Source organism: Monodon monoceros, unplaced genomic scaffold (genome assembly GCF_005190385.1).
Source record: "Monodon monoceros isolate NGI ecotype Baffin Bay Population unplaced genomic scaffold, NGI_Narwhal_1 Super_Scaffold_5, whole genome shotgun sequence".
NCBI classification, from domain to species: domain Eukaryota; kingdom Metazoa; phylum Chordata; class Mammalia; order Artiodactyla; family Monodontidae; genus Monodon; species Monodon monoceros.
The window spans coordinates 14,547,770-14,565,146 of NW_021703782.1; the positions used below are offsets into that span (position 1 = coordinate 14,547,770).

At 51.7% G+C, this 17,377-nt stretch overlaps 1 protein-coding gene across 1 annotated transcript; it reads right to left on the reverse strand.

The window, feature by feature from the left end:
• Positions 1-109: 109 nt before the first annotated feature.
• Positions 110-10,036, reverse strand: R3HCC1 (R3H domain and coiled-coil containing 1). The gene is made up of 8 exons (XM_029202473.1): positions 9,911-10,036; positions 9,442-9,569; positions 7,512-7,649; positions 6,187-6,784; positions 5,059-5,231; positions 3,775-3,845; positions 1,948-2,043; positions 110-1,051 (listed from the first exon to the last, which is right to left on the reverse strand). The coding sequence occupies exons 1-8, from the start codon at positions 10,034-10,036 to the stop codon at positions 915-917; spliced, it is 1,467 nt and encodes a 488-aa protein (XP_029058306.1). The 3' UTR covers positions 110-914.
• Positions 10,037-17,377: the final 7,341 nt, after the last annotated feature.

The window sequence follows — 17,377 nt, forward strand, 5'->3', positions numbered from 1 at the left end:
CAGCCTTTCTTCAGCTCTTGTTTTTTAGTGAAATATGTCAGGGGCACAGTGGTTGTGTGAGGACCAGATGGGACACCTAGACTTAAGTCTCAGGTTCTGGGGGAGGGGGAGTCAAGTAGATCATGGGTCCCCGGGGTGCAGTGAGGGTGGACCCCGAGCCAGCCACTCTCCCCCCAGGCGCGGAGCTCCCTCTTGTGTCATTGCACGCTGTGGCCCAGCAAATCGAGGGGTCCACGATGACCTCAGAGCGCCCGGCAGGACCACTCGGCACCAACTCCGCCCAAACCGGAACGGTGAGTGTGCTGGGACCTTGTCCGCACAAAGCTGCCCTCCCCGCCGTTCCAGTGAGGGGAGAGAACTCGGCGGGCATTTCAGATTTCGCCTCTTGGCTTGTTCATGTTTATTTCCACAAAGACCCCCCACCCCCCACCCCGTGTAACCCACACCACTGGTAACACTGGGACCAGTCCAAAGGGGGGGTGCCTGCAGCACTGCCAATAGCCCACAGCTGCTCTGGGGGAGACTGGGCAGGTGTCACACAACAGGTGTAACCTACACCCCCAAGCGGGGCAGGCTCTGCGCAAAAATGCCTTCGAGGCCCAGCTGGATCCTCAAGCCCGGTCAACTAGAGTGAGGAGAGCTTCTTCAGCAGCCCCAGGTCTCAAATGGGAAGCGAACAGCGCCCCCTAGTGCCCAGCGGCAGACGATACCATTTTGAAGCAATCACGTTAACAATTCTTACATTTTTATTTTTTCTCAACTTCTGGAACTAGACCAAGGTAAAGCCCCCCCATGCCCCACAGTGACGCTCCAAGGATGGCTGAGGGCTGCTCTTGTGTGTGTAAAGGCTTGCGGTGTTGGGGCCCCAGCTGACGAGGGGGTCGGGGGGCGCCAATCCAAGCCGCCTGGGCCTCTCAGGGCCTCAGGGTCGGGGGAGGCTCCACTGCAGGCCGCTCTTTCTTTCTGTGTTGGAGCCCCAGGGCCCGGGCCACCAGCCTCCGGGCCACGGCTGTGTTTGTCTGTGGTCTCTCCTTTGCCAGACGCAGAAGCTCTAAAAGGAAAGCCCCATGGGGTGGGGACTTGAATTCAAGGCTATGGCCTCTCCTCCCAGCAACACAGCGGCCTCAGAGGCCATTAGAGCATGACCAGATGCTGGTGAGAGGGGGCCGCCTAGGGCTCCAGGCCCCCCCGTGGGGTCCTGACCAATCCTATCACCTCTCTGCGCCCTCCCTGTTTCTCTGCAGCGGCAGTGTTAATCCTGTCTACCCCTAGGGAAAGCAAATCAGGATGGGACACCTGGAGCTCTTGGGTCAACAGACAGGATGTTTATTGTCCCCAAGGCGTCTGGGACAAAGACCACGTAACCCACAAGAATGTGGACCGCCTCAGCAGGCTTCTCCCAGGCCAGTTTTGCCAGCCACTGCTTTGCAGCCATGGAAAACTGGCCTCTAAAGCGCCCCTCGTGCTTCTGGAAGGAGGAGAGGAAAGGGGAGGAGATGTCATTTATACGGCATCTCCTGTGTGCCCCTCACTGCTGCGGGCATGTGTGCCAGGCTTTCTTATTCACCCCAGTGCTTATGTCACAGACGTTAGGTGACTTGCTCAAGGCCAACTTACAGAAGTGCCAGAGCCAGGATCACACCACAGCGAAGCCCAAGCTTTTTACCCTACACCAAAACATGGCTTCCACGGCCACACAGAAAGACCAAGCTTCCCCCTGAGCCACAGCACAAGAGGTGTGAGCGGAGGGCAAGCCCGGGACAGAGCAGCTGGCAGACAGCACTGCTGAGGGGCCCCCCTGGGGTGGGGAGGAGCACCCCACTGGCCACTGCAGCCCAGGAGCCCTAAAGCAGAGAACTGAAGAGGGGAGGGAATCGGAGGGAAGGGCCCGCCCCGCCCAAGCGAACACTCACACAGCCCTCCCACCCAGACCACAGGCTCCCTTACTTGGCCTCTGCAGGGCCTTCAGCTTGGACTGCTTGGTTCCCTGCGTCAGGGGCCGGATCTTGAGCGTGGAGAAATCCCTGGTCAGGGCCTCAGCAGCTGTGGAAAGACAACAGATCTGGAGCCATGCCCTCTTCCTCCTGCTGAGGCCTCCACAGGACCCAGGAACACGAGTGTCACCCCGAGGCCCATGCAGCTGCTCTGTACACCCATTCAGAGCTCAGGGACAGGGCTGCCCCATGAGCTTGCCTCGCCCCCCCGAGCCCGCAGACCTGCACGGGGCCACCCACGCTCTCAGGTGGACAGCCCGCTCGGAGCCCAGCTTCCACGTTCCTGCCCCAGGCTGGTCGAGAGCCGCGTGAGCCTACAGTTCTGACGTCAGGAGAGGCAGGCCCCCGCCTTCCAAAGCCTGGGAGCTTAAAACAAACGCCACCCTTTCCCCACTCGAGACCCTCCCAGGGCATGTGCCCTCACTGCCTCAAGCTGTGCCAGGTCTTGGAGCACTCAGGCCACTTAACAGACACAGCAGGTCAGAGCTGGGAGGGGCTTCGGGTCCAAGCCACTGTAGGGACGAGGAAACTGGGGCCAGGACGTGGCCGGCCCGTGCCACACAGCTTGGTGGAGCCCGGAAGGCAGCCGTGGCCACGCCTAGCCCACTGTTCCAACTTTCCGCGGACCAGAAAGGCTCTGGGCCTCCCCCTGCCCCCGCCTCTCTTTCAGTGGCTCCCTCCCTGGGGTTGACGCCCCTACCTCGCCCCAGTCCTCTTGCTCCCTAGACACTGCCCCCCTTCCCTGAAACCCCAGGCTCTCCTGAGAACTGGTCCCACCCCGGCCATGGTCACTCCCAGCTCTATGTTCAGAAGCTGTTGTTGTGAGAAGCCCAGCCAAGGGCGGCGGGGTACCAACTCTTTACAAATACACCCAAACTGAGCAGTGGCGTGGCAGGGGCGGCTCAGGAAAGTGGCCAAGATGGAGGACGGACACCGTCCAGGGCTACAGCCAGGAGGCTGGCTGGCCTCCCCAGCTCTGACGCCAAGAGTCTTAGTAACCCTGACCACACACTGACATCCAGGGAACTCAGTCTCCCCATCTGTGAAATAGGGGTCACCTGACCTACTTCTTGGCGCTGTAATGAAAACGGAATGAGACGCATCTGCTCAAACCGTATGAAATTGCCGTATTTGAATGCTTTTGACCTATAAAAATGGCACCTCGGGACTTCCCTGGTGGCGCAGTGGTTAAGAATCCGCCTGCCAATGCAGGGGACACGGGTTCGAGCCCTGGTCCGGGAAGATCCCACATGCCGCGGAGCAACTAAGCCCGTGTGCCACAACTACTGAGCGTGGGCTCTAGAGCCCGCGAGCCACAGCTACTGAGCCTGCTCGCCACAACTACTGAAGCCCACGCGCCTAGAGCCCACGCACGGCAACGAAGAGCAGCCCCTGCTCACTGCAACTAGAGGAAGCCCGCACACAGCAATGAAGACCCAACACAGCCAAAAATAAAATAAATAAATTTATAAAAATAAAAAATGGCGCCTTCATATGCTTTCATTTAGTATGTGTTAGTCCGTAGGGCTTGGCCCTACATGCTCAGTAAAGGTCACCTGAATCTGAAACCTCCGAACTGAAGGCACGAAGATGAACAGGCGAGGCTGTGAGCTTCCTGGCCCGGCTCCTGCTCTGCGCCCCAGGACTTCTGGAGGGTCTGGGAGACACCCTGCCAGTCCGCCGGCTCAGGGTAGCCTGCACCCTGACCTGGGGGATCCCCACCCAGGGAAACCTAGGCTCCCGCCCTCCCCAACGGCAATCAGAGGAGGGCCCGCCTCACCTGAAACCAGGCAGGGAAAGACCCCAAGCGCGTGTGTGTCGTCCACCCACTGGATCTTGAACCCCTTCTCTCTGCCGGGGAAGAGACAGAGTGATGAGGCAAGCAAATGGGCAAAACCCCTCCTGCTACAGGAAGTGCCCTCCCACCTCCAACCCTCAAACACTCTGAGCCCAAGACTAGTTCCGTCTCCTCCGGGAAGGAGACGGCCATCGGGCGCAAACTTCCTCTGAAGACCAGACAGTCAGCCTCAGAAAGAGACACCAGCCCCGTGGTCGGATGGGCCCCCCACTGCTAGAACTGAGGAAGCCAGGACGAAAAGCTCGTAGAACACAATGCCAAGGGCGAAGGGGGCTCCTCACGGGTGCCGTCACGCCAGGCCAAGGGCGTGGGGTCCGAGGCTGGAGGCAAAGGGTTTGTGTGGTGGGCACAGGACCTAATACAAGCGTGTCAATGCAACTGCCCCTGTTCGACTTTCTTTCTGCTGCTCAGGAAAGCACCCCTGAGTCTGGGCCCCGTGGGAAGCCAGAGCAGTCCCGGGGCCCACGGCTTCTCCGTGGCACCGCCACGCAGGCCAAGGAAACCACCAGTGGCCCCAGTCTGGCTCTGTCCACCAGCTCAGGCTTGGGGAAGGAAGGGGAGGCTGTTCAGGAAGCAGTCAGAAAGGGGGCCCTGAAGAAAGGGATGTTTTTAAAGCCTAAGGAGGAAAAGAGAAGGGGGACTGGAGAAAAGAAAATGAGCATTTGGAAAAAGAAAAAAGGAGAAAAGATTGGATTTGGATCCAAGGAATTCGGGGAAACAAGAGAAATCTTTCTCTCACTATATCCCCATCTCCCATCTCCACCAGACCCTGCCCCAGGGCCGCTCAAGCCCAGTTCACCCCAGGAATAGTTCCTGCCTGGAAATGGCCCCATCCTGCTGACTGACCGACGGGTGGCTGCTCGTGGAGCAGGGGAGGCAGGGGCCCCGCCGGGTCCTGGCCACCACGTGGGTGTGTGGGGGCCGGGACGGAGATCTGCTGCCCGGTGCCAGCAGGACCAGGTCTCGGGCCTCTGGAGAGTGTCTGCATCCGAAACCTCAGCTCTCCTCCTCCACGAAGTCACGGCCAGCAAGCCAACTGCCCAGGAGGATAGAGCCCAGAGCAACCACATCCACTTTCTGCCTTTCTTTCTAGATCGCTGGGCACCGGGGGAGGGGCAGGCAACTGTCCCCCACAACAAAGGGCTGTCCTAGCTCCTTTCCAGAAGTTGGGCACCCCTTCCTCCCCACCTCCCCGAAGCCTCTCACTGGAACTCAGAAAAGGCTGCCAGCAGGTCCTCGGTCTTAAGCGCTGGCTCAAAGTCATAGATCTCCACCACGTGGGCAAAATCCTTCTCTCCAGGCAGCTCCTCTGCAAAGGAGGACGTGTCCATGTGGATCTTCTCTACCTGAATCTCCTTCTCGGTCAGGTTGTCCGTTATCTGGGAGAGATCAGACCCTTTAGCGAGGGGAGCTAAGGACACACATGACTCCAAATGACTGCTCTGAAAATCACACGCTGAGAGTCCTGCAGGCTTCTGCGTAGATAGGGACGTGAGCACCCCGGGTAGGGGTCTGGGAAAGACAGCAGGATGGCAGACTGGGCCAGAAGATGGAGAAGCATGAGTTTTAGGGGAGTCCCCACTGGGTGACTGGCACGGACACACATCATGTTTCACAGAATCCCGAAAACCCTATTCTATAGGCCCACTTTACAGATGGGTAAGCTGAGTCAACAAATTAGGTAATTTTGCCCCAAGTTGCCATCAGTGAGTCACAGAGCTGGGCAGGCCCAGGATCTTTCCTTCTCTCATTAATGACGTGATAATAAGCAAGGCTTTCTGGCGTCCATCCTTCATCTGTAAAATAGCGATACAGGATGCCCGCCCTCCCAACTGACCCTGCGGCCAGGCTCAGGGGCGGACACATGACACACAGTTCCAAGGGCACAAGATCTGTAAGACAAAGCTTCAGGCAGAAGAGTGATTTTCATGACCAACATCTGCAGTGCATTCTGTAGCATGTGCACATCTATGTTACCTTGGGCAGTGTGTATCATTACCTGCTATTTTTTCAGATGAGGAAACTAAGAAAAGCCAAATGACTTGCCCACAGTCGAATAGCACCTACATGATTGAGCTGGGACCGAATTCCACACCCCTGATCCCAGACCCTGAGCCTCCTGCCCTCTGCAGTGTCAGTCCTGACTCCTGTGGGCAAGGCCCCTGTGTCCCTCCCCACACATCTCCTAAGGGACCCCTATCACCCAACACCCAGGCCTGCTCAGCCAGCACCCCCCCCCCCCCCCCCCGCACCATGACCCTCGGCCCCCATCCACCCTCGACTACACCCACCTCACTTCCGCCCTCCCTTTTCCGGGCTTTAAGAGCTCATCACCTCCTGCAGCAGCTGACTGTAACCGTCCTCCTCGGAGCAGCTGCCCGGCCCCTCCTCTTCCACCTCGTCCTCCTCCTTCTCCGCCGCCAGGCTCCTCTCCAGCTCACTCCCACTCCCGTCTTCCAAGTCTGGCTGCAGACCGGGCCCAGGCTGTGTGGCCGACTCCGACCTGTCTCCCGTCCCTGAGTGATCCTCTGGCCCTGGGGACTCAGTGGCCACTGGGTCTGGCAGTGACTCGTTCTCACTTTTGCTACGGCCTTTTCGGACCTCTGCTGCCTGAGTCGCCAACACAGGAAGTTCCTGATCGGAGGTGGGGTCCCCGGCACGGATGTCATCGGGCTCTTCTGGGAGCCCGCCAGCTGGAGCATCTCCCTGAAGCCCTGGGGCCGGGAGGGGCGCCCATTCTTCTCGCCTGCGCAGCGCCCGGGGCACATACAAAGCCTGGTCTGGCTTGCGTCCACGATGCCACCGGCCGGCCCGCGCTCCTCGGGGACCAGCAGCCGCTCCCTGGCTTGAGGCGGACCTCGGACCTCGGTACTTGCTAGGGTGGGAAGCAGGAGGGCGGCAGGGGCCGGAGAGCCCATCTGAACCGGGTAACCTGCAGCAGGAGCAGGCGGTGATCAGGGCGGTGTTTGGGTCCCAAGGAAAATGGTTTACTGGAGCGACCTGCCATTCAGGCACGAGGCTCTCAAGTCAGCCTTGGGCAAAAACCAAAGCCAAAATGACCCTCAAGAACACCTTAACAAGGCATCAGAGTGGAGGCTGGATGCCCTGAACAAGCCCGAAGCAGTCAGCTCTCCCTCCAGTGTTATAAACCGAATATGAGACCGCCGAGTCTTCGCTTACTCACAGGGTAAGGTGAGTACTAGCATTTAGGAACTGCGTTATTAAAAAAATATGTAACTTTCAAAGCTAGGATCATAGTCATCATGATAAGATCCTGCAAGATGCACGTGGAAACAGGTGAGTGAAAGCCCAGATGTACTCGCACGTTCCGTGGCCTCTGCGGGGCACAAGCTCACTGAGGGCAACGCTGGGCAGACACCTTCGCTGTTTTAAACCACACTCTCTTTCTCTCTTTCGGCCCAGCGTGCATAAGCTGAACTTGCTAAAGGAATTCCACAAACAATGCACATCTACTCCGCTGCTGGAGCAGAAAGCAGCACTGACTCTAAGCACCTGAGGCTGGGGACAGAGGCGGCGGCCTGGGGGCTCCCGGCCCTGGTTCCCTCTCAGACACTGACCAGCTCAACCGACCAGCCCCCAACCCCCCACCTCCAGCTCAAAGAACTGCTGAGGGGCCTCCAAGGCGGCAGGATACACACCTGATGTCCACGTGACAGATGACTGTCCTCCTTCTCCAGCCCTCCCCAACAGAGAAGCTGCTCAAAACATCAAAATTCTCTGCTGTCCTGTGGATCAAGTACCGGAGGCGACTGGAGAGTGGGGGGAAGAGAAGGACCCTGGGGAGCAACGGGAAGGGGTGCTGAGCAGGGGCTCCAGGTGCAGCCCCCAGGCCTGAGCCCCACCGAGTCCACTCCCAGTTTAACGGTGGCTTAAACACTAGGCTCCCTCTGCCCCCTCGGGTCCCAGGCTGACTGCAAAGGACCTGCCAATAGAGGTTACGACAGGGAGCTACTGGCCCCACTCCCCTTCCAGTGCTGGGCCCCTTCGGTCTCGGGTGATGCTCAGGGTTACAAGTGAAAGGTGCAGCTGGCTTCAGACTATACTACAAAGCTACAGTAATCAAGACAATATTAGTGTCTTGGCACAAAAACAGAAATATAAATCAATAGAACAGGATAGAAAGCCCAGAGATAAACCCACACACCTATGGTCAACTAATCTATGACAAAGGAGGCAAGGATATACAATGGAGAAAAGACAGTCTCTTCAATAAGTGGTGCTGGGAAAACTGGACAGCTACACATAAAAGAATGAAATTAGAACACTCCCTAACACCATACACAAAAATAAACTCAAAATTGATTAAAGACCTAAATGTAAGACCAGACACTATAAAACTCTTAGAGGAAACCATAGGAAGAACACTCTTTGACATAAATCACAGCAAGATCTTTTCTGACCCATCTCCTAGAGTAATGGAAATAAAACCAATAATAAACATATGGGACCTAATGAAACTTAAAAGCTTTTGCAAAGCAAAGGAAACAGTAAACAAGGTGAAAAGACAACCCTCAGAATGGGAGAAAATATTTGTAAATGAATCAATGGACAAAGGATTAATCTCCAAAATATATAAACAGCTCATGCAGCTCAATATTAAAAAAACAAACAACCCAATCCAAAAATGGGCAGAAGACCTAAATAGGCATTTCTCCAAAGAAGACGTACAGATGGCCAAGAAGCACATGAAAAGCTGCTCAACATCACTAATTATTAGAGAAATTCAAATCAAAACTACAAGGAGGTATCACCTCACACCAGTTAGAATGGGCATCATCAGAAAATCTACAAACAACAAATGCTGGAGAGGGTGTGGAGAAAAGGGAACCCTCTCGCACTGTTGGTGGGAATGTAAATTGATACAGTCACTATGGAGAACGGTACGGAGGGTGCTTAAAAAACTAAAAATAGAATTACCATATGACCCAGCAATCCCACTACTGTGCATATACCCTGAGAAAACCATAATTCAAAAAGACACATGCACCCCAGTGTTCATTGCAGCACCATTTACCAGGTCATGGAAGCAACCTACATGCCCATCAACAGACGAATGGATAAAGAAGATGTGGTACATATACACAATGGAATATTACTCAGCCGTAAAAGGAATGAAATTGGGTCATTTGTAGAGGCGTGGATGGATCTAGAGACTGTCATACAGGGTGAAGTAAGTCAGAAAGAGAAAAACAAATATCGTATATTAACGTATATATGTGTTATCTAGAAAAATCGTACAGATGAACCAGTTTGCATGGCAGAAATAAAGACACACATGTAGAGAACAAACGTATGGACACCGGGGGGGGGCGGGATACGAACTGGGAGATTGGGATTGACATATATACACTAATATGTATAAAATAGATAATTAAAAATTTTTTTAAAAAGAAAGATGCAGCTGGGAGAGGCCTGAGAGCAGATTATTAAACCTAAAGGCCAAGGTCAGAGCCAGCTGCGAGCCCGTTACTTTGGATGCACCACTGGGCAAAGGGGCACAGGAGGCTCTGGGTGAACCCTGACCTTTTCAGCAACCCAGGGCCCGACGCCACCATCACACCAGCTTACTTTGACAGCTGCTTCTGCAGCAGGAAGCGGTCCAGCTCCTCCTGGATGCGGTGCACGAAGTCATTCTCGGCTGAGGAGAGGAAGACGCCGTCCAAGCAGAGAAGGGCCAGGGTGACAGGTGGGAGAACCTGCGGGGCAACGGACACGGCCGCGATCAGAGCGCGTCCCGGGCCCACCCTAGACCAAGGCCAAGGTCTCTCCTCCTATCGGAGAGGAGCCGGGCTCCGAGGCGGGGAAGGGACGCGGCCAGGGTCGCCAGGCAGGGCAGTAGTGGGGCAGCTAGGGGTCTCCCGGCCCCAGCTGCGCTCGCTTTCGCTGTCCCCGGGCTCGCGCGCCGCCGCCTCGGGCCTGCTCACCCGGCGCGATCGACGCTCCCCGGCCCGGAAGCGAGAGGCCCGGGGGATGCGCGAGGCCTGCTGCGAGCCAGCAAGCGGGGCGACCCGCCCCCAGGCCCGCCCGCCTCACTCACCGCAGGCGCCCCGCGCGTCGCCGCCGCAGCTCTGAGGGTCCCCAGAAGCCTGCGCGCCCTGGAGCCAGAGGAAACACCCGGACCTCGGCGGCGGCGCAGCGCCACCATGCGGCCCGGAGGAGGCATGGCAGCAACGACAGAGGCGTGTTCTTGATTGGTTTGCCCCTGAGAGCACACTGTCTCCTAGGATCAATTAAGTTTGGCAAATACTTTGAGGTGGCTCCTATATGCTAGGTCGTGGGGATACCAGATTTTCCGGTTCATTGTTCCCCTCCCTAGGAACGTAAAAGAGGAATAAATAGGAAGTTTCTGGACACCAAGAATTTCATCACCCTTTGACCACCGCTGCCCTTCCTTGACCCTTATTGATGGAACCTGCAAAGAGGTCCAACTCACACCAAAGGGTCACTGACAAGGTGTACTAGCCTTTGGGTAACAAGGCGGGGTAGACACTAGAATGGTGATTTGCAGGTCATCAAATTATACTACCTTGCTACATCTAAAAATGACTCCACCACCCACCTTAAATAGGGTTTGAAATTCTTCCCATCAGACAGTGTAGAATGGGCTATTATAATCTAGGAGACCAGGGTTGAAATCCTCCTCTTCCCTGAAAGGTGCTGAAATGTAAGCCTTTTATCATCATGAATCAAGCGGGCCCCTGAGTTAACAGCATTGAAGACCCAGGTTTTAGTACAGGGGTGGGACAGTCTGAGTGGGCCCTGCAGTAGGCTATGGGCAAGGCCACAGGGAGAGTGTCCCTCAAAAGGCCAGGTAGGAAAAGCTGGGGACAGAAAAATGAAGAAAAATTAAGATGCATTTTGCTCTCTTGCAGTTTTTTCCAGAGTATTTCTTTAAAAAGATGGTGGTATTATATCACATTTACAAAAACTATCTTTCTGGATAGTTTTTCAAGAATAAAAAGGATCTTGGGCTTCCTTGGTGGCGCAGTGGTCGAGAGTCCGCCTGCCGATGCAGGGGACATGGGTTCGTGCCCCGGTCTGGGGGGATCCCACATGTCGCGGAGCGGCTGGGCCCGTAAGCCATGGCCGCTGGGCCTGCACGTCCGGAGCCTGTGCTCCTCAATGGGAGAGGCCACAGCAGTGAGAGGCCTGCGTACTGCCAAAAAAAAAAAAAAAAAAAAAAAGAATAAAAAGGATCTAGAATAAAGACAACACCAAGTGCAAAGAGAACTCAGGGAGGTGAGTCATGAGTCTCCTTTTCAGCCCTGGTTGTAAGAAGAGATTCTGAAGGCCTCACAGGTCCCCTGCCCCAGCCTCTGGCCTGGAGAGGCATCCGGCCCCTGGGGGTGTAGAGGGCAAAAGGCAACAGGAAGAATAGGGACACCCATTTGGATTCTGACTCCACCAGCCCCAACCACACTCCACACTGGCTTAACTGAAGTGGAATTAGGCCTGAGAGAACGCTGAGGGGGCACACAATGGTACCATTTATCTGACCAGGCTTCCATGATGGGCGGTTAGGGTTAGGGTGAGGCTGAGAGGCAAGACCACCGAGCAGCTATGGACCACACATGACCTGGAAGGATATGCTTGCTACTTAGAAAACAAAGGCCCAACTTTCTCAGCAGAGTGGCCATCTCTCCCCAAAATGAAGGAACCAACCAAAAACCCAGGACACAAGCCATACCCACACCTCTTGAGAGCTGGGCCGTGAGAGAGGACTTCACCACATTCAGAGAGACTCAGAAACAAAGCTGTCAGAGGAAGGCTGCCCATGAACCCAGTTTCCACCACACCCTCTTCAGATAACTTGGAGGCTGAACAGAAAAAAAAGTATCAGCACGAAGGCCTCCACTTGTGGGTGGAGGTTACCAAGAGATGCCAAGATAAATGGGGAAGGAAATCAAGGCACATCCACCCACACGCTTTGGGGACAAATACCAGGTGAGCGTTGAATGGGTCCCAGTCAGAGATAAGCCAGCAGAACAAAAAGCAGCAGGATATGCAGAATTTCTACAGCAAAAACAAACAACAACAAAGAAAGCATAATAGGAAAAAGAGGATAAGGATATATTGGAAAGTTCTCTTGAGAAAAGAGAAGAAATTTCAGTTAATAACTACTTCACATTCCCAGGGAAATCAAAGAAAGCCTGATTTCCATGTCACAATGGATAAACCAACAATGACATGGAAGTGAACTGTCAGAGGCATGGAAAGACATAAAAGAGGCAATCATGTTCATCACAGAAGCAGCAAACACTGGAGTCAACAAAGTTGAAAACGAATCAGTGACAAAGAGTAAAGCCTTATGAAAATGAAGATAACTACTATTTATACAAAGTTTGCCATATAAATGGCATGAATTTAATTTTTGCAGCAGCCCCTTCAGATAGAGATTGTTACCCTTATTGCAGGGGAATAACCTGAGGTTTAGCCAAGGAACCAGCTACTACGTGCAGAGTTGGAACTCACTTTAATCCAGATGTAGCCTGACTGTCACGTCCATGCTCCTGAACACCCCCTGACTAAGATCTTCCATCTTTAGAATGTCATGAGAATTGATGCCGTGGCCAATAGCCAGACACAGAAGTCAGGCATTAAACAAACTAGACGAATCCAATCTGTTAGAAAAGCATGCTATGTGTGTGCTGTAGAGTTTTACCTGAAACAGGAGGAATGATTGAGCGATGATGAAAGGACTGCATGCAGGGGACAGGGGGTTGCAAACAGTCCCATCTGAAGGGAAGGACCTAGAGTCCCCTGCTACCGTAGTGACCCTAAATTACCGTCCAGTGCGCCTTTCCTTGCTATGGGTAGGATCACCGGGGTCACCCACAGCTCTGGAGTCTACCTCCCAATTTCACATCTCCTCATTCTAAGCAACCTGAGATGGTATTACAGGTATTAAACTGTCTACCAGTAACCTCAGCTTGCATGAGCTAGCCAACTGTTCTCTCCATGTTTAAGGTTAAGTTTAAGAATATTCAATTTAGGGCTTCCCTGGTGGCACAGTGGTTGAGAGTCTGCCTGCCGATGCAGGGGACACGGGTTCGTGCCCCGGTCCGGGAAGATCCCACATGGTGAGCCATGGCCGCTGGGCCTGCGCGTCCGGAGCCTGTGCTCCGCCACGGGAGAGGCCACGACAGTGAGAGGCCCGCGTACCGCAAAAAAAAAAAAGAAAAAAAAAAATCCAATCCTAAAATGTTACTTAGTCTATTTCATTTATATAAACTTTTTGAAATGACACAATTTTAGAAACAGAGAACAAATTAGCAGTTGAAGTGGGAAACAAAAGGTGAAGAGGGGAGAGGAGGTGGGAGGGAGACGAGTGTAACTAAAAAGAACTGTAAGAGGGATCCTTGTGTTCTACATCTTGACTGTGGTGTTGGACATGAGAACCTACACATATAATACCGTTATATATAACTAAATACACACACACCAGTATAAGTAAAATTGAGAAAATATGAATAAGATAGGTAGATTTTATCAATGTCAGTACTCTGGCTGTGATATTATACAATAATTGTTGCCATTGAATGAAACTAAATAAAGGGTACATGGGATCTCCCTGTATTATTTCTTATAATTGCAGGTGACTCTACAACCTGCTCAATAAGCATTTGTAATTAGGGAATTCCCTGGCAGTCCAGTGGTTAGGACTCGGTCCTTTCACTGCCGTGGCCTGGGTTCAATCTCTGGTCAGGGAATTAAGATCCCGCAAGCCACGTGGCGTGGCCAAAAAAATAAAAATTTAAATTTAAAGAGATGTTTGCAACTAATGAAAATGGAAAATCAAACATATCAAATTTATAAAATGTAAATTAAATGTTTAATAACTTCATAAATATGAGTAAAACTGGAACCAGATGTATAAGAGAAATAAATTTGTTCTGTCATTTTGAGTTAATCAAAGTTGTTTTCATTTTCTATAAAGTATATTAGATACATTAATAACATTACAATATTTATAAATTAAATTTTAAAACTTAATGAAAACTAGATATTTAAATGTTACTTTCATAAACTAATATAACTTAAAATCTAAATAACTATAAGAAATCTTTTGTGAATTAAAAGCCAGTCTCAGACATAGAAAACTCTACACAAAACTACATGGAGTTCCAAGAAAAACCAGAGAGATTAAAACAGTTACAGAAAATATAAATACAGAAATCTGCATTGTAGATCCAACACATGGTTAATTAATAAACCTGAGGAAGGAAACAAAGCTATTGGAACAGAAAAAAAAAATGCAACAAAATTTTTTTGAAACAAAGAAAAATGTGAATCCACAGATTAGTTTACTGAATTCCAGAAATAGATAGCTAGATAGCTAGATGCCTGATACAGATGGTGGTAAAATTATTTTCTCTGGGCATTGAAAAAAAAAAAAAAACTCTATATAGGTAGAATACAAAGAAAAAATTCAAGTGGCTTGCAGGTGCAAGCACCAAAGCAATTTGGTGAAAGAATGAAAGAAAAACTGGAAAGTTTGGAAATTTGATGAGACCAAAGTATCACTGTTTGCAGAATATTTGATTTTTTTTTTTCACCTAAAAATTCAAGAGAATCAACTAAGAAACTCCTGTAAGCAAGAATGTGTAGAGAAGAGCCAGGGCTGGAAGAGGTGATGGCGGGGCCAGAGGAAGAAAGAAATGAGAAATCCACCCCCAGTCCTGCTCTACCAGATTGGCTTCGGTCCTTATCCCCCAAATCTCTGATGCCTTTGCTGTCCTTTGGTTCCCAGGAGACCATAGCCTCAGGCTAGCCTGAGTTCCAGCTCCTTTTTTAAAGGGCCAGAGTAACAGGAATTCAGATGGGGTTTGGGATTGCGGGGGACTCTGGCCCGTGAGCTGCGGGGCTCAGGCCTGTCCTCATCTCAGCCCCCAAGCTCCTGCCAGGGATCCTCACCTGACGTGACTTTGCAGATTTTTACACACCCACCTCCAAAGCCAGATCTCTCTTCCCCAGGCCTGAGCACCACCACACATCAGAGCCTGTTGCCACAATGGGGTCTGAGGGACAGGAGGAAAAATGAATATTAAGACTTGGTAATGACAGGGCCATGGTCCTCAGTCCCCTTTTGTGGGATTGTCTTGAAGCTCTCCCATAACAAGTTACCAGAGTGATCTGTCAAAAGGTGAACCTAATCACATCATTCTCTCCACCGCATAAAATCCTTTAATGGCTCCCCAATGTATTAAAATAACTTATTACCAGGCTCTAGGTGATCTGGCCTTCTCCAGGCCTGGACTAGGGTGAGGCAGGGAGCCATGAACCTGACAGCAAGTGCCTCCTTAAGCTTTGTGCCCTGGGTGCTTGAAATGCCTCACCTTAGCATAACTCCACCTCACTACTGGGTACCCTTCTCCTTGTCCATTACATCCCAGCCATGCTGGCCTCCTTTCTGTTCCTCCATTACAAGTTCTTTCCTGACTCAAGAGCTTGGCAATGGCTGTTCCCTCTGCCTACAATGCTCTTCCTCTGGCTCGTTTCTTTTTTTTTTTTTTTTTTTTTGCGGTACGCGGGCCTCTCACTACTGTGGCCTCTCCCGATGCAGAGCACAGGCTCCGGACGCGCAGGCCCAGCGGCCATGGCTCACGGGCCCAGCCGCTCCGCGGTATGTGGGATCTTCCCGGACCGGGGCACGAACCCATGTCCCCTGCATCGTCAGGTGGACTCTCAACCACTGCGCCACCAGGGAAGGCCCCTCTGGCTCTTTTCTGGCTGCTCTGTCTTGTCTGTGTTTAAGAACTATAACCAGTTGAGATTTTTTCACTCTGGTTACTTTCACATGGAAGCTACTGGAAGTGATTGCCTCTAAGACCCTCACTGTCTAAGCCCATAGTGGTCCCGTGGATTCTGGGTGGCTCTCTGCTTCTGTGTCATGGACGGGGCATAGGAATCTATGCTGAGACTAGAAACCTGGGGCCTGCATCCAGCCTCCCCCCGGTGAAACACACAACCCATTTCCTTTGAAGTCTTGCCAATGACTTGGGGGATGGGTCCTCACTGATGCTAGGATCCACAGACCCCATCTCTTTTCTGTTTCCCCAAATTTCCTCTACTCTTTCTCCAGCAAATACGATCCCCTCTCCTCTCCGGGACTCCTAGTAGAATCTCCTAAAGGTGCTCAAACTCTAGGAGAACAGAATTCAGGAAGGTCAGTGACTAGCAGGCAGTATCTGCCCAGGCTTTGAAAGACCAACTTCCCCGAGGCTAAGGAGCACAGAAGCACTTGCAGCTTCCTGGAGAGGCAGAAGCCAGGAGGAGTTACAGGAAGAGAAGCACAATGCTTGGCACCTGGTGGGCATTCAATAATCATTTGTTGAATGAATGAATGAATAAAAAAGACCTCCCAGTACCTGATGTTCCCTAAGGTGGAACATCTCGTGAGCGGACTTCCAAGGAACTTGGCATTGTTTTATAAAAGCATGTAGGTGGGAAAGACATAGCTGTGCTCAAAACATGGTCACTGCGCCTGGGGAACACCATGCAGTGAATGCTCGTGCTCGTGGCTGAGGCTGCGAGCCAGCTGGGCTCTGGTCTGGAAACCAGCAGAGGCCTCTGGGGTTTCAGTCCACGTGGATTAAAAAGGAATAAAAGTGCCCCATGCGAGGAGGTGATCAAAGCCACCCAACCACTTAAAGCTAGGGATAGAGGGGGAGTGTCCCCATTTATGCAGTTACACAGAATAAAGCTACATTTGACCACCCCAAGGAGCTATCTATGGCTTTTTCCGGAAGGTAAAAGACCAAAGATGTTGCCTTGTGAAGAATTCCTTGGGCAAGCCACCTGCTAGCCAACTGGGTCAATGGTATCCGCAGTAACGACATGGCTCTTAGCTGCCAAGAAAAAACCTGGTTCTTAACTGGGTGTCCTGGGGCAGGCAAGCACAGAAACACCAGGCAAGGATGAGTGAGCTCAAAGAAAGAGGAAAAACCACCCACAAAAGAACTTTACAAACCAAAACTCCAATACACGAAAAAAGAAAACCCAAGAAAACAAAAGAACTACTAATGCTAAAAAAAGACTTGTCAATCAAATGCAAGAGATGGATGGGCCTTTGTAGCGCCAGATTCGGACAAACCAATTTACTATTGGACATGTTTGATAAAGTCAGGGAAATCTGAATACAGCCTGGATACTAGACGATATGAAGGACTGTTCTTACTCTTCTGGTGTGTCTATTGTTACTGTAGTTACGTTTTTCACCTGTTTTTTCATACTAAAGTGTGTATGGATGAAATGGCATGATGTCTTAGATTTGCTTTAAAATATGTTGGGGAGGGGAGACGTGAGGAATTACAGGTGAAACAAGATTGGCAAAATGCTGATCATTATTGAAACTGGGTGATAGGTACACTATTCTCCTCATTATTGTGTATGGTTGAAATGTGCCATAATAAAACATTTGTTTTTCTCAAGCCAAACTGAAGCCAACAATAAAAAGATGGCCAGGGAGTGGTATTCAATGCATAGCTAGAACATCTTCAAATTC